Genomic DNA, 25,856 nt, shown 5'->3' with positions numbered 1-25,856 from the left:
AAACCTCTCACTGATCTAACTGAATCTGAAAGTATATATAATATAAAAGTCCCACTCCATTTTAATCACTGTACAAACCCTCCAATTTGACTGCCAGCTTGGATGTGCCAAGTCTCAAAAAATAAAAACCAATCCAAAAAGAGAATGAAACTTACCAGTTTTCTCTAAGGGAAAACAACATAATTTTGAAATGTTTAAGTGCAAATGGGCATGTGAAACTCTCAGCAGGCAGGAAAGAAAAGGATGAGAACACAGCACTTGTTCCTGCTCCCAGTGAAGCTCAGGGTGTTGTTACCCAGCCAGTGAGAGCAGGAACTGGCCTTGAGCACTCTGCACACACCAGGAGAGAGGTGTTGTAACTCACTGGAACAGGAGCACTGCTCACCTCTCTGTAATCACAGGCATCCTCATAAAACGGAGATTTTATCCTCTGCTGCACACCCAAGGTTCAGATCAGAGTGTACAGAACATAGTGTTTAAGGAAACCAAATAATAGGAGATTTTTTGTTGGAAGTATAGGGCTTGGTGAAAAAGACAGTGTGGTAGATGATGCTTAGATTCAAGGCAATTTGTTCAAACACTGACAGTATTTGCAGACATACTCAAAGATACCACACGTAAGTCTTTACTCCTGTAGAAACCGGACCTCAGAAGATTGCTCATAACCTCTAAATCAGTTAAAGAGCTGACAGATGCTTTTTCTCATTCACAAACTTCCTTCCTTTTACATTTCCTCCCCATTATGCTGAGTCTATACATTTTACAGCTCCTTCTCTGTCAGAGAGGAATTAAGTGTAGGCTTTCAATAGAACTTCTGACTCACCTCACTGATGACAATGAAAGAGTTAACACAGGTAGGAATTCCTGCCTTGGAAATCTTTTACTGCACACACAGAGAAGAGGAGCATTTTCTGGGCTGTGCAGGGCTTGTTGCAGCTTCCTTTGGGTGCAGCACAGCTGCCCAGCACTGCTGGCTCCTAGAACCACTAACACCCTGCACTGCCTTTAGCTTAGAGTTGGAGTGAGGATCCCTGTGGGCCCCTCCCAGCTTGGGAATATTCTGTGACAGTGTCTGTGATGGGGATGCAGCTTGGTTTAGCTGGGGCTGCACGGGATGCTGCTCAATCACAACAGAACATGAGTCTAAAATACACAGCTTGGGTAACTCTTGGTCATCTGTAGGCTCTTCATCATGACAAAGTTCACAGATCTTTCCACAATGGAAAAGTGTCTTTTGGGACAGGGGTAGAAGCCCAGTTCCTGAAAACAAGGGTCACCACTTTGTGAAATGAAAATGTGATATCGTGCAAAGACAGATTTTGAAAATCTCAACCAAAGACAGTGAGAAATGGTCTTGTGTAACATGCTGCACTGTGGTAGGAAAATCTGGAATATTTTTCTAGGCTAAGCTAATCAAAAATATCTTAATGACTTCTTAATAACAAATAAAGAATTCAAGTTTGCATCATATTGTCATTATTTGGGACAAGTTCCATTAAGTCTAGGTAATGCTCTGTTCTCTCTCACTTCACAAGGTGTTAATGACTAGTATTAACAGGAAACTATCAGCTGTGAAGTCCCATTCTCTCATATCTAAGAGTATTAAAATCAGCTCCTTCTTCAGTTTCTACTAATGCTTGACATCACTGGTATCTTCTAAAGAAGACTCACGGAGTAAAATACAAGAAAAGAAAATATAAACAAAAACAATGAACTTCCTTTCATGAATCCAAGAACAGCTGAGATTATCTAACATTTAAGATCTTGTGAAAAGAAGAATCACCTCAGACACCTCTAGAATGGAAATTCAACAGTTGACTCACAGAAGATTACTATAATGAAGAACCACACAGAAAGAAAAATAATTTTATTCCTGATTGAGAACACATAGTGATGTTAAGACTGAGAGAAAACCTATTCTTAGGCTGCAACATGACCAGAAGCTCAGGGATTTCTGCAGGCCTGTTCTCTGTACTCAGATCCTTGGGAGCTGCAGTTGGATCAGGAACAATGCTCCCTCTGATTTAAAGGATGACTTCCTGAGCACAACCCCCAAACTAGGAGGGAAACCCTGTCTCTGGTACTGTCTTTAAAGGCAGGACAGCTTCCAACTAAATCATCCATTCCTTCCCATGGGTGTACCCTTGGAATTCTGTGCAGGCACTGACATGGCCTGTCCCAGCCTGACCATGACAACTCTCTCCTATAACCATTCCCACTCCAGGCTACTAAAAAGCATCACTGCACTCAAGTTAAACCCAGCTCGGGGTCCCACTGCCATTTCCAGCTCTCCGTCGGATCTCAGAGGGAGCTGGGACCATTCTGCCGTAAAGCTGGGGAGTGAAAATTAAATTAAAAACAAACTGTGAATGCTCCTGTAGTGCACAGTCAGGGCTGGCTACAAACATTCCCTATGACAGAAAACCCTTCCCCTTTGCATCCTTGCTACCTTTGCCTTGTGTGGGGATGACTGGAAAGGTCATGGATATATTAACAAAATGAAGGAAGTTGGTTTTCTTTTTCTGTGTTCATGACACATCCATCCTTGTTAATCTGGTGAGTTTTAGGGGCCACCGGAATTTTTTGGACTAAATAATGCAAGCATCCCTCAAAACAAGCTTAGGATTCTTTTTCTATGGCCATGCCCTGTGTGTAGCCACTGATGTAAATGCAAGTCAGATCATAGCTGTGGCATTTTGTTTGTGCTTGCACAGCAGAAGGCAACTGGGAATTGTGTCCTTTGTTTATAAGCACAAGTTTGACTGGGATGACACTGAACTATTGAAAGAATCTCATTAGCAGATATAATGCATCAGTTTCCTGTAGTAAAGGCGATCAAACTCATCATTCTAGTTTTCTGCTTCTCTCACAGGGACTAAATGGTTTGATTTTTTTTTATCATACCAAAGCTTCTCTTTTTTACTTTATTTTTATTAAAGACATCTCTACAATTATTTAATGAGAATGATTTTAGTCTTTTGTCTATTGTAAGGAAGCAAAAGGATTTATTTAGCTAAATTTGCATTCCCCTTTAACGTAATACTGGGGCTTTGTGCTACAGTGGATTAAAGCAGCATCTGTTCTTCTCTGGAAACCTGGAGTTAAATCACAGCAGTGCAGTGAAGTTGCCATCTTTTTCTGTACCCTAAATGGAACCTAAATAAATTTCAAATGGATTCCCAGAAGACATGAGAAGAGCTATGTAAGTAAAATATTTTTTATTAGTAAGTCTTGCAAAAAATGCCCATGATCAGTAACTGTTTTTTGCATAACAAAGATGTATAAATTAAACAAAACCTTTATTTACATAATTTTTGTCATAAAATGGCAATATACAAGATACTGAAAGTGGACTTTTAGCCCCAAACACAGGGCTGATTCTGCTCTTGTAACTATACAGCCTTCTGAGGCAACAGACATAAAGCAGCAAACTCAGGAATATGAATTTGGCTTGTGGCCTGTACCCTGTTTAAATACAAGTGACATCTAAACAAAGCAGGGTTCACAAAAGCAATGCACCAACACAATTTCCCCCCTAACTCAGGAGCCACCTTCCCCATAGTTTCAGTTGCTCTGTGGACCAGGCAGTGTCTGGGTTATGGGCACATTCTCACAAATTTAATTTGTTGCAAACAGAGCAATCGGGGCTCCACCTTGGTTACAGTTTCTGAGGTCTCCTGTAGTTCTGTTATTAAATAAACATTAAAAGAAATAATTGATTAACACCTGCTGTGATTAAAATATGCCTGACTCTGAAATTAATGATAAAATTACCTTGGGTCTAACAGAGGAAGAGCCATGTAAATGCTGAAGGAGCAAAAAAAATTGCATCCTGAAAGACCTTTATGAATTACGGTAAATCCTTGCAATGAAAAGGTCCAACAATTCAGACTCAGGCTGTGGTGCTTCACAATTAAAAAAAAAAAATCCAGTATTGAGAAAATGCAGTACTTTAAACCCTCCTTTGCACCTCTCAGAATCCTGCAGTAACTGGAAGCCTCATAGCTCACTCAGAAAGCAGCTCCACACTTACAGCACTTGTGTCCCAAGGTTTTACTGAACTTTGAACAGTGGCGTTAAACACCAAGGAACACAACTGAAGTATGTAAGCAGCTGTTTAATACCTCCAGGTAATGGCATCCACCACCAGAGCACTGACCACCTCTAGACCAGCTTTTGTTATTCATCTCCCTCTCACTGGTGCTCAGGGCAGGCACGGTTTGCAGCATCCTTAGAGCAATCACCCAAGTGTGCTAATCAGCTATACCATTATGAAATTTGCCTCTCTGCAGAGTTGGAGCCCTGAGCTGACATCTTTAGACTCCAGGGAAAACATCATCAGTATGAAGGCTGTTGTTTCAAAGGAGTTGTTCCACCCAAAGTCCTTGCACTGCTCTTGAGGCCCTCAAAGGCATGAAACAACCTCAGCCTCCAAGCAATGGGCAAGTTTTCTCCTCATGAAGACCCAGTTTTGGGAGAAACACTTTCTACAGCCATACGAACAGATTCTCTTGAAAGATTTTTAATTTTGCAAACATGAAATGGTCACAGGGTGACAACATCCATGTAAGACCACGAAATCCTAAGAAATCACTTCCCATTTCTCCAGAGAACACTCAGCAAACCACTGTTGAAGGCACCTTCTCCAGCAGAGAAGTCTCCTTGCCCAGCAGGCACTCCCTGGATCCAGTCCCTGCAACCTTCCAATACAAGACTCTAACAGGAACAACAAATCAGAGTTACTGTTCAACTTGGTATTTGTACTTTTCAGGGCAAAAACAGAATCCTTGGGTTTCCTTACCTGAAAGCTGCAAATTATTCCATGAAACTGAACTGCAGGTTGTTTATTAACTGCACCAGAATTCCCAGAGAACTTCTAAAGGGGCAAAGAAACTGAATGCTGTTGATACACGGAGCACTATGGTTTTCATTGGTCAGCTCTGGATCTTGGATTACAGTATCTTAGATGATAATGAAGTATTTCAGATTAGTACAAATAGGGGAAAAAAAAGGATGATAGATGACTTCTCATGGGAAACCTGAACATTGAGCTTCTATTTAACCAGGAGAAAAAAGCCCAGCTGACTACTTTGTAACAGTACTCTCAATATCTTTCAGGAACTAGAACAGGACATCTCAACAGCAAAACCAAACCTGCCACAAAAGTAGAAGTAAAACAGGAAATGGGTCATTTTATTCAGCATGGCTGTAGTTCTCCCAAAGCACCCGATAGATGTAATGAATTCTGTGTTTATATGAAGGGTATCTGCCACAAGAACAGACACAGTTAAATACAGCCATCCAAACTAAGTACTCAGCAATTCCTCTTTTAGCACATCAGGCAGAATAATCAAGTTTAACTGAAAGGAAGTGCATAGCAATGTACAAATGGAGGAAAAAAGTCTGAAACAATGATGAATAACAGAATGTTACTGTGTAATAGGCAAATATGTCACTAAAGTAACTGTTATGAATTATGTTTTTAGCAAGCCATACAAAGGTAACATCACTTCTGCAAACATTACCAACTCCACACAGGCAACTCACATTATTCTTTTCCTTAAGGGTAAAAAATGGGCTGAAGGATCATTAAATGTATGACTAAACTGTACTATGAAACACTTCTCTTTATCAAAAAAATTTTTTTTTTTTCTAGAAAAGCAACTGTTGCATTCATACATAGTTACACTGAATCCAGTCATTTCCTCCTTTTATATTTTTCCACACATGCCCACACCCAATTTAAGATGTTTTCTATCTTTAGCTAAATTGAATACTCTTTTAACAGTCAAACAGCTCAACATTTGGCTGAATTACTTTGTGGAATGAACTTCCACAACGCATCGGAGATAAATTAATTTTGCAAGTGCACTGGAAGTGCAGGATAACTTTTTTAGTTTATCATAAATCCACACCAGAAAAAAACTCGTTTGTGCCTGGAGTTTTCAGGCAGCTCATGAACACAGTTCTGTGTTGCTGTACTTTTGACACACATTATTTTGGTAGTTAACAACATCCTTACAATAGGGACTGTATGTGTTAACATGACAAATCCCACTCTGTTTCTCCTGTGTCAGTTATTCAAGTACCTGTACTTTAAAAGCCTCTGAACTAAACTTTTTTTCCCTTTTATCTTATTTTCTGGCTGAGGGCACGAGCAGCAAATGTTGATTTACCCCTCTGAGTGTGACACCCCTTCCCATGTAGCCAGGACAAGGCCAGGTCTCCGGCCGGCCCCAGACACCGGGAACAGCCCGTACCAGAGCTCTGCAGGCAAACTCGCACTGCTTTGACACAAATCATGTGATTCCTCGCTCTCTCCCGAAAAGCAGTGTTTACACATCGGAGTCTGGAGCGGCACACGACAGGTCAGCTCACAGCCTGCTGCCACAGCTGCCGATTTATGGCTCTGCCTGTCACCCACAGCCAGCGCAGCGGGGCCGCCCCGGCTGAACTGCGCACAGGACTGAACCCCGGCTCCGCAGGGCAGACAGCCTCCGCCTGTCCCCCTCCGAGCCCACACACGGGGAACGAGCTCCCCATCGCTGCGACCCGGAGACACCCCGGGGACAGCAGGGGTGACCCCAGGGACAATGCCCAGGGACAAAAGCGTGCCCCCAGCGCCAGCAGGACACCGCAATCCCGTCCTCCCGCACCGCCCCACAGCGAGCCCGGGCGGCGGCGGCGGCGGCGCGGAGCCCTTTGTGCGGCAGCGGGGCTCGCCCCCGCAGCCCTCGGCAGCGCTCACCAGCTGTCCAGCTCCAGCTCCAGCAGCGACTGGGTCCGCTCCGAGCTGCAGTGCAGGCACCACATGGCCGGGCCGGAGTGTCGGGCGGGGAGCTCCGCGCCACCATAGCCGCCCCTCGGGCCGCCCCGCCCCGAGCCCGCTCCCCTCCGCCGGCCGAGGGGCAGGGAAGCGGGCAGAGCGCAGGCGTGGAGGGCGGGATTCCCGGGAAAAGCGCGGCTCCGAGGGTCTCCTCACTGCAGCAGCCCTCACTCCCCTCACCGTGCCCGGGGGTCTCTCGGTGCGGCCCCAGCGGGCACGGCTCTCCAAGGGCTGCCCTCACACCCGCGGCCCCAGCGGGCACGGCTCTCCAAGGGCTGCCCTCAGGCCAGCCGCCCTCACACCCCTCGCCGCGGCCGGGGCCGCTCGTACCGTTCGGTGCCCGCCGGAGCCCTGCCCGAGAGGCCCCCGGCCCCCCGACAACAAACAAAATCGCAACGCAGCCTCCCCACAGCTTCATACCCTGCAATAACACAACAAAGCTCCGCTGGCCGAGCTCTGTAGTTTAGGGAAACTTTAGTCAGGAACTGAAAATGTCACCCAGGAGAACCGCCGTGCGAGGAGGAGCACAGCGCAAAGCTGTGCATACGACATATGGTATTACACATCCCATGAGGGGTGGTGGAAAGAATCGTGTGTTCTGCGTAGTTTCCTAAGGAAGCGTTAGGCATAGATTCCAATAAGCCTGGGTTTAACTAGCTTTCAGTGAAACTCAAACACGTTAAGGAAGGACACACCTACACCGGTTGTTTTCATAGGAATGTCACTGCAAGACTCTAACCAGAGACTATTTACGCTGCAATGCCTGCTTTCAACATCTAATGATTATCCAGACAGCCTCTTCCCCGCAGAACGTCTGGGATCCACAACAACCCTCCGTTTTTCTGGTCCTGACTCAATGCCTCCTGCATCAAGCTTCGTCTCTACTTGTAAACAGAGACAAATCCAAAGCAGACACAAGCAGTTCCCAAAAGTCAACTTCTCCTTCGGAAACCAGTTTCCATTTAGGAACCAAGTGCAGACAGTCTTAGCATGAGCTGTGAAGGAGACGTACTGGAAAGTGTGGCTGGAAAGCTCTGACCTCCAAAGCAGTCACAGAATTTTCTGAAGAATGTGCTTTCCTGAGCCCACTTCAAACACAATCTTCCTTCCACAGATACGATCACGCTAGATCAGCAAATAACCAAGCAATACAAACACATCCCATTCCAAACACTGTGTGGATAGCCGTTGCAGATGGCTTTCCCCCATCAATGTCAAGCATCCAGAATTCCCAATTTAGTTTTGACCATTCAGGTGCAAAAATTTTGTTTGATCACTTTTTGCTTGAATATGTTGTTAAAATTTAACGTAGGGATTAAATGCCCAAATCATCTACACATTTAAGATCTCGCATGTATTCCAATGCGGGGAATTAAACACAGAAAAACAAATTCTTGTTGCACTACGCAGACAACATTTGTGGTTTCTGAGTTGAGGCAGCCTGTTGCAGTTATTTCTGGTGTGATTTTTTTGTGAATGTTTCAACATTCCAAAACCATTTTAATTCAACCATAATCAAAAGTGTACATTCAATTTTCCCTCAGGTAACAATAACTGTAATCCACACTGCACAATCCACCCTGTCTCAGGTGGTGATTTAGCAGAGATCTCTAAGTCTGTGACTTCTTAGGACAGTTTTTGGTGGTGTGTAGCTCAGTTTCTTTGCCACCCTGATGGCAGAGGTGCTGATCACACAGAGCAGATGTTTCAGGCCCCAGAAGACAGGGGCAGGAGAGGCTCTTCTACCAAGACAGAGCCAAACGGGGGGCTTCTATAGCACTTTGTTGATCTGCACTTTGCATACGAAGCTTTGGCAGAACCAGTAGGATGTATATTCTCTACTGTCCTCCTGCTGCTGTTTTGACACTGAACTAGCGTTAGAGCTGCCACTAAGATATTGTGGAAATTTGTTGTGCAGTGTAATGAGATCAAAAAGTAATTTTTCATGTCCTACTATCCTTTGGAGCACAACTAAAAGCACTACATGAAGTCCTCTTTGCTCCGTTAGATCAATTTAAGCACAAATGAAGGAGCTGGGAAATCTCTCTGAAGAGGAAGTAAACAAAGATTTTAAAACGTGATTTTACACTTTCCAGACCAGCCCAGAAGTTTGAGGGAAATCACTGTGAAGCAAGTGGGCTGGCTGACCTCGGGAAGAGCTTACTGTGACAAGCAGCTCACTCACTGAAGCAGTGACTGCTGCTTCATTCACTTTGGACCACCGCATTTTCCAGCCACTTGCCCAACAAACAGCACTGTCAAACTACAATATCTCAGCAGTGAATGACTCCCTCAGACCATTCAACCCTCTCTGTTAAAGCTAAACCTATTTCATTTCTAATATAGAAATATAATTAAACAGACTAAACGCAACACTGAAATTTTTATTTATCTAGTAATTTACATAAATCACTGCTATTTAATGTGTTAATGGCTAAAACAAAGTTTATAAACCCCTAGAGTGCAACAAACTCAATTTGTAATTATGAGCACACAGCCATTTGTACAATATGCCATCTAAATTTACAGTAATTATGACCCTGCTTAAACTGTAATTCCCACCTTAATCACATTCAATACACCATTATTTGCAAGATCTGAAAAGGCTGAAAATAAGCATTTGTCTTGCATTTTGCTTGAATAAAAGCAAAGGGTTACACAGGCAAAATAGAAAAAAAAAACCCCAACCAACCAACCAAAAAAAAAAAAAACAAACCAAAAACCAACAAAAAAAAAAAAAAAAAAAAAAAAACTAAACCCCCCAAAAAACTCCAGAAGAAACTACAAGGGAGTAGTTTTCTTCCTGCAGAGTGTAAATACAGCCATGCAGCATTGTACAATAAACTGCATATACAGGTAAAAATACCTGTTATTCCTCTCACAGTGGGATTTGAGGGGATATTAATGAGAAAAATATACTAAGCCATGTGGATCCTCCACATCCTGCCTCCCATGGTGAATTCTCTGTTTCTCATGCTCTCCCTCCACCCATGCTTACCTGTACACCTGATATAAACCCAAATATAATAAGTATTCAGTAAAAAAGACTGTGATAGATCCGTTTCAAGGATGTACAGCACAATCCTCTTTCACATTATTCTCTTCTGGGGCACAGTGAGAATTATCAGTGAATAGTAATTGATCCTCCAACAATATAAAACATCATAATGTTCCCACATTACCTGGAATTACTTGGGAATTCACAAATATGCCAGGGAATTCTTCAAATGCTAACATGCTCTTGTACTCATCCCAGTTTTGTGTCCCTCCAAAGTGGACTTATCTTCTCTCATACACATTTCTGCATTTTCTGTGGCTCTGTATTAAATTATTTCATTTTTTAATGCCAACACACAAAAATCAGCATAAAAACAATAATTACAACTTGAGTTCATTTTAAAATTTAACTTATAAAGCCTTTAAACAAACACATCTGGGAAAAGGCTTTCTGCTGTCAGTTGCTATGGAGAAGGCAAAACAATGAATCTTTGCAGTCTTTTTTGCTCTCCAAAGAACAAATCCTAAGTCTGTTTAAGGCAAAGGAGGTCTTCACTGATTTCAAGGGTTTGGAGACCCAAAGTGTTGCTTTTCATCCATGTATCTCAAACCCCCCTCACCTTTACAAAACCTAAACAAGTTTTATTGCTATGTGAATGATGGGAATGCTGAAGCATAAAGAATATAAACCACAGCAGAGGAAAATTAGAGTAACTTCTCTCAGTTGCCTTGCAGATCAGGGGGAGAACTAAAAGTCAAACAGATCTATCTACGTGTTCTGCTTCTTTATCCCCTCCCACAAAACAAGATGCTGCGCTCTACAGAGGGAGGAAAGATCAGTGTGTGTTGTTGGCCCTCAAAAGAAACCTTGCCAGAGAAAGGCTGTGCTCTCCAGCAAAGCCTCTCCATACCCTGACTAGAAGATTTGGATAAGGGCAGCAATTTTGGAACAAAAAAGCCAATGTCACATGATAAAAGATTTTTCAAAATGCTAAGATACACTGATTTACCAAGGCTGGAGCATGCAAACCAGGCAACCCTGCAAACTACAGCAAGCCATGAAGGACATATACAAAATCTCAGCACTGAAACAATGCCTAAAGAGGCTTTGACTGCAGTCAAACCATTAGACCAGAGCCAGGATTCCTGACTGAAAATTCTCTGCTGTCACTAGTCTGACCTGGCTTTGTCTCTCAGAGTTGGTAGTTGATCCTACAAACCCTCACTTGTGCTAGAAGCTATTGTAAACTGTATTAGTGGTACACTATAACACTGTCTGACTATTTACATCCACGGCCAACAACACTGGGAAAAGTAACATTAGGCAGAGCTTTTTTGAACATGATTTAAGTTTGTCTCTCAGACAGCTCTGAAATGCTGCTCACACTGCTTCTGAGCTGATGTGTTCATCCTCTGTCCCTGCCTCTGCTCCCCATAGTGCAGCTCACAGCATGACATAGTTTTGGTTTTCCACAAAATCAGTCCATTACTAGATAACTACATTTCATTATAACACTATTGAGAGATTTAAAGTTTCTCTTAACAAATCCACAGGCACATGAAACTTTTTTTTTTTCTGTACAAATTCTTTCCCTTTGAAAAGAATTCAGCAGAGGCCTTTCTGCAGCTGTCACTGTTGCTGCCACTCACCCCAGCAGTGAAACGATACCTGAGGAGCAGAAGCTGCAAGAAAGGTCAGTCAGCACTGAGGGGTGGTTCTTCAAGAGGAAACATTTCTTTTAAATAAATCCATGGACAGGATAGTGGATGCTCGGAAATCCCCCAAAGGCAGTAGAGAGGCTGACAAGGAGCCAGAGAGCCCCCTTAGAAAGAACTTCATCTGGAAGCCAAGAAAGCCACTCTGTTCACTAGAAATTGTAGATGGAGCAAAAGGAAAAGGGAAATCTCTGTTCTGATTCTGTGGGGCAATAAAGGCAGGACTCTGTACCAGGAATACAAGGTGACTGCAATTATAACTCTGTTGAAACCATTACATGTATAAAACTCCTTTGTTCTGTCCAATGAAACATGTACAAGGGTGGGTCCTTCATTCTCTTCAGGTGGAGTGGCACCTTCTCTGTGGAATCCAGAGTTCCCACAGCCCAGGACACACCTAAACATTTGCAGCACAGGTCACTGGGATCCTGTGGCTGTGTGTTTGGTGTCACTGTTGAGCAAGGGTGGTGGGCACCCATGGAGTCAGGATGGAAAAATTCAGGCTATATCCTGCTGCTCTAAACCAGCAGATCTCACAGAGGAAAAGCTGAACCCATGGGCTCCCCCTTCAAGACTGTTACTTAGCCTTAATAAAAGACTGAAAAAGTAATTGTTATTTAATAAAACATCTTGAAATTAATTTGGACAGAAAACACACATTGAGATGATACAAATAATGCAGGTGGCTAATACACATTGGGTTAATGCTCTTGAGCACCCTGTGTAAACCAACAGAATCCAAATCATCCTTTAAAAATATTCCATACCAGAAGGTTCCTCAGAGCTTCCTCTTTTTCTCTGCTTTCATTTCATGGCAGTAATAATGTATTTACTGCAAAAAGCATTTGTCAGGGATTAATGGCAGCCGAGATTAACATTGCCTAGTTATGCTTCATGTCATCAGCATCTCAAAAGCTCTCCATCTTCAAGAAAGGCACGATTATGTTTACTTGATATTTAATGTTTTGGGTTTTTTCCAGTTTGAACAACTCATACATTTACTGACATGAGAGAGCTTCAGTGTGCACACTAAAATCAAGCAGAAGGACACATGACTGATTTGAACATTTTTTTTACTAATACTTTCTACTTCTAAAAAAATACAGAATTGTGTTTCTTTGAACACATATGTGAAAATAGTTATGAACCCCACAAATAGTAGCTCAAAGCTTGGGAACATAATTACTATTTAGCATTAAAGTAAATACTGGAATGTTGCTACTTTAGATTCTGAACAGAACTGTCTCCAGCAGCATTTGTGACATCTGGCTCAGGATAATGTGCTCAGAGATCATGTGTGCAGTGCGTGCCATGCAGAAGGACATATTTTCCACGAGTGCCTTTCTGCAAGCACCATTTGAAACCAAGGAATTTTTCTACTTGAAGCTCAGACTGTGTTACAGTTGTTTATTTTAATAGCAACCACCAAGTTCAAACTGTCAGTAAAATGACAAGCATCACTGCAATTCCCATATATAAATAATAATTGTTTTAAAATTACCAAAATCAATTTTTAAGGTAAAGAAATTACTTTTTCACTAACTGCATATTTAAACACATGGGCAATAAGAAGATTATAAGGGAGGTCTTATTATTTACCTAATAAAGTTGGATTTAAAGGAATTTCATGGAAATATTTTAATGGTTTCTGTATTATGCATAGCTGTGCAGTGCAACTACTTTTAAAACCAGAAAAATATTCATCTACACTCCCATTTTTTCAAATCCATCAGCATTGAAATGCACTGTAGTACGCAGATAGAAAACTTGATTAAAATGCAGGAATATTTACAGACACTTCTTTTTGGCATTGCACATCCTTCAGCCGATCCCGCAGGCAGCTGTGCTGCCACAGTGTCCCTTTCCACAAAATGCAGCAGAGGCCTTCTGCTGAAGCTTTCTGCAGAGTGAAAAGGGTGGTGACCATGGCAAACCAACCCAACAAACCCACATTGCTCAGCAGTGCTCATGCAGCAAAATGAGTTCTGGGCAAGGTTACCTCTACAGACACAGGGCAGGGAACAGCTGCGTGTGTGTGGCACCACTGTGCTAACAGAGCTCAGCCTCCACTCGCCCACTTCGGCCCATGGACCACGCTCAAGAACTACCAAAACTCAATCCTAGATGAAAGTAACAACAAATGTTGAGCTTTTCCATAGCAATCTTTATAGGGAATATAAACTTTAGTGGCATAAACAAAAACAGGAGTGGAAACAAGGACAACACCCCTTGTGGAGAAACACTCCACACCAATGTGGAATGAAGAGCATAAAAAAATTAGTAATTTTGTTCCTGCTTCCTGACTGGAGCCTGGAGGATAACACAGCAAATTCCAGGGCCCTCTCTATGGAACATGCTGAAGTCTCAGAAAAAAGGCTGGGCAGCTCAGGCTGCTTTTACAGGGAGACAGGGCAACCCTGCCCATCTTGCCTGAGTTCTGGATAAAATTTGGAATAAAAAAGCAATCTGGATAGAAAAGCAAAGGATCCCTCTTGCCTTAAGGGGAAAACAGAATGATTTCACTGAATGGCACACAGACAGGGCAGCCTGACCCACTCACCTTTTACCTCCTCTGAAGGGGCATTTCCACACACCACCAACCACCACCTGACCCACAAGGTGTGGGGTAAGGTACCTATACATAAACCAAAGCATATTTTAAATCACTGCCTTCAAAAGGCAAAAATGGCAGAAGAAATCACATTTCTCACACTCAAAACAGGTTATTTTGCAATAAACTATAGCAGTGAAGTGAAAATTCACTGAAGTGAAAGGTCACTTTTAACTTTTGATTGACCTTTTGTCCTGTCACAGACAACATTTAATGAATTGTCTCATCTAAATCTTAGACAAAAAGAAAAATAAAATCCATTATGTTAAGTAATTACATGGTACAATTAAAGGTAGGTATCCTTTCAAATGCAAACAGTTAATTTACAAATAGAACCACCCCAGGTGTCCTAGGAAAAGCTGCTAACCAATCTGGAGATTAGGAATGGGAAGTAATTTGAAATGTGAATTCATTTGCTTTACCATCACATGTTCTTTCCTCCCCACAGCCCCCAGTCTAGGTGCCTAGGCTACAAACTCACAGTTTGTATCTTGGCAAATAAAACTACCCTGATGCAATAAAAGAGACAAAGAATGCATTGTAAATGGATGATATGGATGATCTTTGGCATCCACCAAAGATTACTCAGTGAATCAGTTTCTATTAATGTTACTTATCTTCATCAATGTGCAGGAAACATACTCTGGACTCAAAGGGTCTCCAATCTCTTCTTCTCCTCCTCCTACTCTTCAACACCCAGAGGACTGCAAGAGCACTGGCAATTTAATAAATTTGTATTTTGTGTTATCTGACCAGAGAGATTTCCTCCTTCTCTAGGGTAGGATTTATCCTGGTGCACTCAAAGCTCTGTTTGCCGAGAAGCCAGAAAACTGAGTTACAAGAAACACTTTATTTTGTTGATGGGATTGCAAAGAGGTGGCTGGGGGCAGAGCACAGCCAGTTCTTAGCACCAGCCACCACGGGCAGAGGATGATGGAGAGGAGGGATGTAGTTCCAGTCAGGGCTGTTCTATGGAAACCACAGCACAAAGCTTTCCATCCTCATGAGCCTGAAAGGGGCTGACAGCACAGCTGAAGATGGAACAGGCTGTTTCAGAGAGGGGCAGCCATCTAGAATCCTCAGGGGGTTTCTAGTACAAACAACATTTCATGGCCTGTGGGTCTGAGCTCCTATCCCAAACCAAAGTTAAGCTAAGCTTAAGGTGCAAACTTGGCTATGGATAGAGACCCCAGCAGGGGAAACCAAAGAGGTGACACAACCTAACACCTGGTCACTAAACCCCTTCCCAGATGCTACAGGTATTCAGTTCTTGAAGAGCCACAAGGATAAATTTTAGTCTTCTAATTCTTCCCTATGAATTCTCCAGCAGTGTCAGAGAAAACCACCCCAATGTGATGTACAGGGAGGAAGTCCCTGTAATCCATTTACAGGCCCGGAGAGACATAGACAATATTTATATTATCAAATCTCCCATCACACTCACCATGAACATTGCTTTGGGTCTGAAGCCTGTAACATGAAACCAGCACACTGAGGTTTGCAACCCCACTGCAACAAAGGAAACAGTGGAGGACAAGCACTTCCATGTTTAGTTATCAACCCGGTGTTTAATTCTAGGAAGAAAATTCTGACTTGCTAGTGACAGAAGAAAAATGAAGATAACTGCAGCTCAACAAGAAGTGTTGGAAAACTGCTCCATTTCCTTGATTGGATCACCAGCTTGGATATTATGCCATCTTTTGTTTAAATTATGAATTGCAAAGTAATTCAAATGTGAAGTATTGCTCAATCAGTTTAAAATTTAATCTCAAAAAATTCAGGTATACTTGATTGACAATTATTTTTCTTCCTACCAAAAATACCACCAAAATCTGAGAAATTAAGAACTTTTAATCTTGCAACTCTGTATTTGATCCTTTCAACTGACAACACAAAATCCTCCAGTTTTTACAAGCAGATGAGCACAAAATTTACTAAAATAATTGTTTAAGCAGTGGAGTGTGTCCAAACTGTATCAGGTGCTTGCTCTACAGCCATTCCAGGAGCTTCTCTCCCACATCACTCCACAGGCTTTTGTTACCCACCACAAAGAGTTTCAACAAGTAACTTAAAACTGGCAAAAAGATGCACTTTTATTTACAATGTTTTCTTTCCACACAGCATAGACAAAGCATCTGCCTGTGCTCAACAGAAATGAGACCATCCATTTTGCTCTCAGCTTGCTTATAAAACCAGCAGAGCCCATCCTGAAGTTCTTCAGTGATGTTTTCTTGCATTTATTTTATATTAAATGTCCACTTACAGCATATTCTAGCTATTTGGGATGAGGGTGTTGATAGCAGGAAGGTATTTGTCGTGGTTTGGGGGTTTTTAGTCATCAAATTGGCTTTCACCGATGGAGAAAGACTCAAAGCATCCCTTTTCCTACTGTCCCAAAACCTCCCCCATAACCCAGAAGGAATGAAACAGCCACATGGTCCAAGCTATTTCCAATGGATTCTTTTTGAAATTCCCAGAAAGAAGCACATTCTGAACAATGTGGAAGGATCACCTGATAAGACAATCCAAAATTCTGCGTTTTTGTCCTGGAATGGATACTGCCAGTGGCACCAATGGAGCTGTTCCCAAGAGAGGAGGAGTTTGAAGTTCCTGCCATTATCATTCAATGACACAGAGCTGAGAGCTGGAATTTGGGGTTTCATTAGGTCTGAAGGAAGCACTCACACTGCTGCACACCAGAGCAGCAACACAGTTCTCCGTGTTAGGGCTGTTGACTGGAATTAGCATTGCTGAAAGGAAGAGGCACCATTAACACTGAGGAAAGGTGACCCTTCCACGCTGTGACAGAATATTCAATGTTGGCCTTCATCTACACCTCTTCTAAAACACAACCTTGAGAGCTCTAACAAAAACCTGCCTCTCCACAGACCTGGATTTACCCTCCCTAAAATGCAAACAAATATAAGTGAAGCAAAAACAAACCCCAGACATTCAAAATGAAGCATGATAAATTCACAGGCACTTACTGCAACAATATTCCATGCAGAATCAAAGATACACTTTAGAGCAGAAATCTGCTGAAAATCCCAGAATATGTTGTCCAAGGCATAGTGCTACAGTGGTGATGGCACATACGCCCTTCAATTATTTCACTTCTAAAAATGAAGGAATAATTATTTTAAACCTGATGAAGCCCAGACACTTCTGTAAAGTTTTCAAATAAAAATAACTTCTTGTCTGTGATTAATTTTATCACACTAAGAAAATCACCACAGAAAAATCTCAGGAATTCATTCTTTACTCAGACTAATTCCAACTACATGCCAGATTTTCTCCATCCAGAATATAGTTTTCCTTAGAAAACTCAGCTTTGCACTTAGAGGGCTCCACATACCCATGTCCTCACACAAACTCCACAGAAAGCACTACATGAGCTCATCTACAGCTGTGAGATATGAACAGCAAAAGGGAGGCAATAAGCTTTCCAAAAATTTCAGGGGGATTTTATTTTGGAGAAGATATTCCTGCATTAATGCTCCCAGAATATGCTGACTCACATGTAGAGCTGGAGCTGGCAGAACAGCATCTCCCTTGGAGGTGACAATTCCCTCTGTGTTTGTGAAGGAAGCAGAGAAGATCTGACTTTGCGTGAGAGGAAAAGCAGCAGAACTCGGAGCTAAACGCATCTAACCAGGCTGACTGGGTGTCTGGTCACCACAGCCAGAGCTCTAAACAGCTCTGCTAGAGGAGAGGAGTTTGGCAAAATCCCAGATGGGGAACAAACGCCTGGAGCAAGTCAGGCTCTGCGAGAGAAGCACCCGGAAACACACTGGCTGTTCTGAGTCTGCACCACTCAAAACACAATTTAATCCATTTACCAAAGCCATTAGAATGTTTCCCTCTGGGTAAAAGACAAAGGCACAAAAAGCATCTCCTCTTGGCTCATTTCTATGAAGTGTGGTCAGACATATTTGCATCAAGAGGCCAGACAAAAATGAGCATGAGGCTGAAGTCTTCCTGGCTGCTCTGGTGAAAGAATTTAAGATGTAATTTTTATTTTAAGTATACATCATTAGTTGGTACATTAGCCATATTTTGAAAGTTTTTTTTCTCTGCACCATTTTCTCTTTTTGGACCCCAGTGGGTTTATTAGAACCAAGCCACCCAGACTCTCTGCCATGCTGTCAACACAGCAGTTATATAAACCTGATCCATTTAATTTGTTGTGCTCAAAGCCCACCTACTGCAGCCAGTTTGGACACAATACTAATATTCCATGGGCTCAAACAACAGGCACATCAACTCCAAGGGAGAAGCCTGCTCAGTAGCTGCCAGAGCTCCCACTGCCTGGCATGGCAAGGGGGGAGGATGCTGATCTTAACCATTATTGGTCTATTCATAACTAAAGCATCAGGTATAAACCCCAATCTGTGTGCAGCTCTTGGGAACTGTTCCTAAAAAGCTGCAAATCTAATGCTCTGTAAGTAGAAAGCAATCTCAAAAATGAGTGGAAGTTTGCTGGGAGAAACAACCTCTTCATCTGATTCTATTTAAATGGTACAAAATAATATTGGTTTTCCAATTAATTATACTAAAATAGATAAAGATTATGATTTCCAATAAAAGCCTCCACAGTTTTGGTTTGCAGCGTGGAAAGGCTGCAGTATAAATAATCCAAGTGACCTTTCAGGTTGAACCAAGCAACATGGTGCCGTAATTCCCCATGCAGCATAAAACCACCACAGAGCTGACAGTAAGCAGAATAACCTGAGAGGTTTGAGACAGCTGCTGGAACAAAGACTCCACTGAAATAGCTCTGTATTTATACCCAGCTCCTATAAGAACATAAGAGATAAAACTCAACCACTTTTGCTCGACGAAAGAGGAAACAATTTAGCTTTGAGAGGCACAACTATCTCTGCTGCTTTCTGTTCATGTAAACCTGGCACTTTGCATTAAAATCCTGCAGCCAAGCAGACTGGTTATTATTTCACCTGACGCTGCTAAAGAGCATTTAGGTCAGTCTGCACAAAGAGCCAGACCTTTCCTGATGCCAGTTTTCAGCACTGTTGGACATTGAAGGGTTTTGTAATGAAGCTGTCATTCTCCCACCTGGGAGAACTGAAGATCAGGTGACACATTTTGCTGACGTTGTGCTGGTTTAGAAAATTAAGAGTCTATCAATATTTGCTTTGGGAAACGTCTCTCCCCAAATCTCTCAGATGCAGCCTGCTAGAACTTCCTCCTGCTGGCAAGAGAGCACAGTACAGTCACTGCCACAATGATGGAATGAGGTCCCTTCTTGTTCACAGAAAAAATGTGCATTGAAATCATCCTGCTGCAGTGTGGGGAAACACAGCAGCTTTCACAAAGCCTTCCCTGAACAAAAGGTTTAAACATCTTTAGGGACTTTGCCTTACCCTGAGATGGAGAGAGTATTCTGGTTGTATGAACATACTTATGGAGAAACAAGATTTTTAGGGCATGAGACCCCAAAAAGATCATTATTAGCAGCATTAGTCAGCTGTTTTTTTGCAATATGGTTTGTTTCAGAGTTACTCTTGATAAACAAATGAATAATGAAACAGGTGTGATCCTACTGAAGCAAAAGTAAATGAAATGAAGGCAGAAACACTGGAAAATGAGACAAAAAGCACACTAAATGCATTCAGCAATGTCCAACACTTTAAAAAACCTTGATAGTTCCACTGAAACCGCAGTGGCTGTTATCAGCCACCAGCTGGGAATCCCAGCTCATGAGAGTCACAACCACTGTGCTGTTTTGTTCATATTTTCCAAACAACAGAAGGAAAAGAGTGAATTTCAGAAGATTAATAAACACATCACATTATAATTATTTTGTTCCTTCTGCATGTAGTAAAAGCTAATGGCTTTTTTTACTGCATGTTCTAACTCAGATTTTGTATTCACTATATTAAGGCACTCTGTAAGGAAATATAAAGCCTACATTAAGGCCTTATATGAGAGCCTATTTTCTTGAAGGATTTATAAATATTAACAAGATAAAATTTACAAATGCAAAAGACACCATTTGCTGCTGTAAATGTTTAATTCTGAGGGAACAGGAATAACATTTTCATCTTCATGCAAGTAATGAGCTACATTAGAAGAATTCTGATGTACAAAGTGTTAAAATAGCAGGACAAGCCAGAAGTGATCAGAGGTGATTCAAAGTCTTTCCTGCTGCCACTTGTAGTCTCAATTCAATGTACGACTTTTAGGTCCAAAAAATCTGCTTGGTATTGGCAGCAATCTGGACTGTGGAAGCCCAAATGATAATATTAGTTTTATTAATTCAATATCCCCTTCCTCCAGGTCAGTGGTCACTCAAAGTCAACATTTTAATGGCTAAATGGGAAGTTATGCCATAAACTACTAAAATCTAAACTCCTTATGAAGAATACTTTCAGCATGGCAAAGGGATAATGGAAGGCCTTTATAATCGCTGTAAAAAGGACTATTTATTTTATTTATTTTATTTCTTTGCTCTCACTAGCGTGAGGTGTGGGGGTGGTTTTATTCCCTTGCATCTGTCACTTAACATAGAAGTTAGGAAACAACAACAAAGAAAGAAGAACACAGTGTAAAAGAAGAAGAGTCCCCACAGGCTATGACACAAAGCAAGCACCACAAAAAGCAAAGCATTCAATATGAAATGGGAAGGAAAAAGAAAATTCTTGCCTGTAATCAACCTGCCATTCTGCCTAGGCCAACTCCTGCAACATCAGCAGTAAATACCTGCTGATTTGGCACATCACCCAACTGTCACATCATCGCTGAAGAGAATTTGTTGATGAAGGTATTTTCCAGACCGTAAATAAATAACATCACAACCTATTTCTCAGGTATAAACACCCAGGCAAAGGGAAGATGAGCTGCATATTGTGCTATTAAACTCTTTAAGTACAATTTACAGCTAATTGCCTTTCACAGTGGGGGAAACCCATCCCTTCCCAACCAGCTCCATGCTTGATTTTTTTATCCATCTTCCCCAGGCTTTAATTGCCTGCTCAGACTGGGATGGGAGGCTCCAGCAGCACCATCAACAGGGGCAGCTCAGCAGAAATGTAGAGTTTTAGTGCTTTGCTGCAGGCCAAGAGTTCCAGGGAGGGAAAGCCTCCTGTCTTCTCCCCCTCATTAAATACTGGTGCACCATGGTAATTACAAAATACCACCCAAGATGCCTTGCAGTCTTTTTCCAGGCCCAAAAGGCAGCTTTGACTTCTTAGTTCACAAACTCAAGACTTGAAATATGGTGTTTTATCAAACATTGCAACTATTAGGACTGCATTTATGAGGTGATGGTGCCCAGAATCCAGTTGGCTCTTTGGCTCCAGTCATTTCAGCACAACACAAAATGCTGTAGTGGGGTCCTAGAAACTGCTAGAATTATAGAGTCCTCTTGGCCCTGAATTACCCATTGTGTTATGCTTAAATCTTTCTAGAGTAAATAACCTTTTATTGATTAAATTGCTTTTAAACCCATGCTTTAGTCCCTTGATTTTAAGCGTGTACATGTAATTTTGCAGACAGACAAAATATGCTTGGGTTTTTTAATCTCTACAGAATGTACTTGCTCTCAAAGCCCAAGGGTGAGAGCAATGAGACAGCAGTGCAGGCCAGGATGCAACAGCAGTTTTAAATTATGCTATAATTGACTTGAGAGCAGCATGCAAAGCAGTGTCCTTACAACAGCGGAAAGGTCTTTAATGAATTCCAAAGCAAAAACATTCACTTCTGAATTTTCACTTAAGCAGGTGCCCAAAATGGTGCAGTGCACACTGTAAACAGTTCTGTCATGTGAATGATCATAAAGAGAAATCATTTATGAGATAACCAAGCTCCACAATATGTGCTGTACATCACACACTGCAGGGACTGCCTCGCTATTTTAGGAAATATTTGTATGCTCACATATTCTCCTTTAGCCCATGTGTACAGACACAAACATCTCCCAGCTCTCAACAGCTCTTCACCTGCATCAATTCCTCACAGCCCTGTGCCTGTCCTTACCTCCAGGTTGTGATTATCTTTGGGTCAAGCCTATGATAATAAGCAACAGTTTCTGCAGCAGTTTTGTATTTTAAATCTGCTTCCATTATCTTCAAAACAAGCTGTAAAAGTGCATTTGAAAGCCCTCGCCTCAAATTTATTTACACAGCATGGATATACACTGGAATAGAAACTGAGCAAGAAACTGGCTTTCTGTAAGGAACAATAAAACTGCCCAGTCCCCAGTGTGAGATTAGGTTTTCTTTATGATCCTCTGTCTAGGAGGTACTCCTGTTTTTACAGCCCAGCACAGTGAGGATGAGATGATTTTGGATACGGGCATTGCCACATGTCAACTCTTTCACAAAAGAGCCAATTTCAGTAAAACTGAAATATCTCTTATTCTTTGCCCTGACCCTCCCTGCTACCTGCATGAAATAAATTCTTTGGGAGCCAATTCATGATGTAGGGGAAGAAAAGGTCACATCTCTGTTTTGAAAGCCTTTCCTGCACCTCTTCTCTTCTCTACACATGTTGGTATTTTATTCTGCCTTGGCGGGGCAAGGAGAGAGCTGAGCTGGTCAGAGTAGGGTGCTGGTAACACCAGCTGGGGGTTCAACCCCTGGATGGGCCATTCTCTTAACTTAAGGACTCAGTGGTCCCTGTGGGTCCCTTCCAGCTCAGAATATTGTATGATTCTGTGTGAATCTGTGAATCCTGAGCCAGGTTTCTGTGAGGGACAGTGGCCACTTCCTCACGGATGCTGCAGCAGCTCAGCAGGACAGTGCCCAGGCAGGTGGGACAGCTCCACGTGATCCAGGTTATGCCACAGGGAAAGCACAACTCTTCCTCCGCCCAGCAGAGCCTGCAGTAATTTCAGGAATCAGGAACAACAATTTGATTCCTTTCTGCCTTGCTGTCATGACCCAAAGACAGGCTCACAGTCTGGAAGATGCTCTGGGTGTCCAAAGCAAACCTCAGCCACGCCAAGCCCTCTGTGGGTCACTCCCAGGGGCACGTGGGTGCTTGGGGCTTGCTGGGTTTGACCTGTCCCAGGGGGCTGCCCATGACACAGGGGTGGGAGCAGCTTTCCAGGGGTGTTGGTGATGCCTTCTGAAGGCTGACCTAGAACAGAGCCTAGATGGTGCTAAAGAATAAAGCAGGGATTTATTAAAGGATCTCCTCCATGGATCCACCTTGGGCAACACCAGAGCCCAGCCAGGGCTGCACCCAAATGACCCAAAATGGTCCCAAAATGCACGAGCGCTCCCGGGGGCTCTCCCTGGGATCAGTTTTGCTCCATTGGCACTTGGAGTTCATTGTCCCATTCCAGCTTCAGCCCAGGCAGTCCCACCCTGCTTGTTTTTCTCCCTCCAGCCCATGCTGTTTGTGCTCCTGGGGTTGAGGTTTGGATCATTTGTCCTTGGTGCCCAGCTGAAGCAGGAATTGTTTTGTCTCCCTGCTCTGTGCAGAGAGCTCAGCATCCCATAATATGAAGCCAAAACCCACATACTAAAGCAGCCCAGAACATGAAAATATAAAAGCTAAAACCTGAGGCATCATTCCCCCCCTGGAAAGGACTCCTCCAGCTGGGCGGTCTCCCCGAACTTGTTATGCAACAGGCCGACAGACAGTTCATTCAGCACAGCCTGAGGATTAGTCTGGGTCAGCTGGACACTTGGAGCTTAATGCTGGCCAAGCAACAGAGTGTGGCAAAGGCATTCCTCGGATTTGCTGACGAGAAGAATCTGCGGCCAGAAGCCAACCAAATATGTAAGCTTTCAGAAAGGAGCATTTTCTCAGACTCCCAGAATGTCTATTCTCTATTCTCCCTCCTAGTGATCACATAGGCAACTTCCCATCCAGCTGCCAGGAGTGTCAGCTCTCTCCAGGAAAAGCATGGAAGGTGGCATTTAGTCCTATGGCAAATGACAGCTCAGGGTCAGCAGCAGGCCACAGCTGGGGGGAGCTGAGAGAGGAGAAGCTCTCACTAAAAAGGGCTCTGCCTCAAATTTTACTTGCAGTTTGCTCTGAAGCAAAGCAGCATTCCTGCTTGCAGTGAGCAAGGACGGTGCTGTCTTGGCTGCCTGTCCATGTAGGCACATTTAATTATCGCAGATCCACAAAAGAACCAATTATGTTCCAAATTAAACTCCCTCTCTTGTTCCTGCCCTTTAATGTGCTGACAAATAAAAGCAAGGAATGATTTGTATTCATCATCAGGGTGGCTGGGAGAGGTTCAGAGCTCGCAGATGCAACCAAGCCAGGACAAAAATGTTTGTGCTCAGGCAGGAATTTTAATTGCAGATGTTTCGCACAAGGTAACGAGGGACCTTTGTGCTGAGGCTGCAAGGAGAAAAGCCTCTGAGGATTCTCTTACAATTTAAACTAAATTTATATAATTTTTTAAAAAATTAGGAACGTTAAATTAGGATTACATCATCACTGAGCCAACACCTCATCCCTCTTGGTGACGGTGATCTCAACCACAAAACTCACTACTCCACCCTGTTTTGGCAAATAAAAGGAAGCAGTTGTTTGGATATTGAAATTTTATGAATATCGAAAATGTATTTCCTCATACTCTGGCTAGAAGTTATTTTCTTTTTTTTTTTTTTTATAAAAATTAATAGAAAGGGAGCTTCAGTTATTAGAAAAATGCATTTCAAGTCCTCTAAGAATGTTTCTGGAACCTTACTGAGGGATCAAACCTGCATTTGTAAAGTCCTGCTTTAGATCTCTATATTGAGAAATAAACATACGTTATTCTAACCAAAAATTCCTCCCTCTAAATTTAGAGGTCCATAAATGTGCAGTGCTTTGGCAGCCAAACAAAACAGGTATTTTCACACAAAGAAACCCTTCTTGACTGTGTTATAGAGAGAGCCTTGGCATGAATCTGTAGCAGATCTAAAACCAGTCCTGCACTGAAGGAAAACTGCCTGGTGGCTCCTCCATGCTGACAAGGCAGCTGTGTCACAGGGGTGGGAGGTAAAGGCTGGTTTAAAATTAATTGTTTAGTGTGGGAGTCAGCCCTGCAGATGAAGTGAGCTGATGTGCCCTGCTGTAGAACATCCCCTGGAGGTCCTGCTGACCAGGGGCAGCCCAGGGCTGATGGGCTTTGCAGGAGCAGCAAGGAGCCCTTTCAGCTTGGAACACAAAAATGTTTGTCCAGTTAAAGCCTCTGTCCAAAAGCAGGCAGCTTTTGTGGTTTCTTCACACCACTGGGGCCACAGAGCTGTAAAACCTTGCCCTTATTTCAGAGCTGCAGTGCTGAGCTGAGCTGCCCCACGTCAGGAACCACCCCACAGGTGTGCAGGGACAGGAGCTGCTGTTTCTGCACCCAAGGCCGTGGCAGACAGGCCTTCCCATCAAAGCATCTCAGCTGGCAGCCCTGAGCTCACCCAGCAAAGGTGTCTCCCTTTAGGGCTGCTGGAATTCGGCAGATGAAGGTCAGACTCAGAGAAGGGAGCTGGATGCTGCTGCACAGGCATCATTTAGTGTCACAGAAATGCCTTCCAGAGCTATTCTTCAGCTAATAGGGTGGCTATTTAAAGAAAGAAGGCTCTTTGCAGTGATCCAATCATTTGGAACATGACTGCTGTGTGACCAGCTTTGGTCACACATTTTTCTATTCTTATTTAGGGAACCGAGACCATCTAGTTATTTCTGCTCAACTGAAGGGATCAATTAATATATTCATTCCCATTAGCTCTGATTCCCTAGAACACT

At 42.7% G+C, this 25,856-nt stretch overlaps 1 protein-coding gene across 6 annotated transcripts in view; it reads right to left on the bottom strand.

Moving 5' to 3' along the window:
- IQSEC1 (IQ motif and Sec7 domain ArfGEF 1) overlaps positions 1–25,856 on the bottom strand; it is a 167,904-nt gene that overhangs the window by 48,903 nt on the left and 93,145 nt on the right. For 2 of the 6 annotated variants that reach the window (XM_021544794.3, XM_021544796.3), the window contains exon 1: positions 6,749–6,828. The exons of the other annotated variants lie outside the window; for them this stretch is intronic. In XM_021544794.3, coding sequence (XP_021400469.2) covers positions 6,749–6,813 — 65 coding nt within the window. In that variant the 5' untranslated portion in view covers positions 6,814–6,828. Of the gene's footprint in view, positions 1–6,748; positions 6,829–25,856 lie in introns of those variants that run through there. 6 annotated transcript variants of the gene reach the window in all.

The sequence above is a fragment of the Lonchura striata genome, chromosome 12, assembly GCF_046129695.1.
Source record: "Lonchura striata isolate bLonStr1 chromosome 12, bLonStr1.mat, whole genome shotgun sequence".
NCBI lineage: Eukaryota > Metazoa > Chordata > Aves > Passeriformes > Estrildidae > Lonchura > Lonchura striata.
Note: the sequence above shows the minus strand (reverse complement) of the source record. Positions and strands in the feature narration are given on the sequence as shown.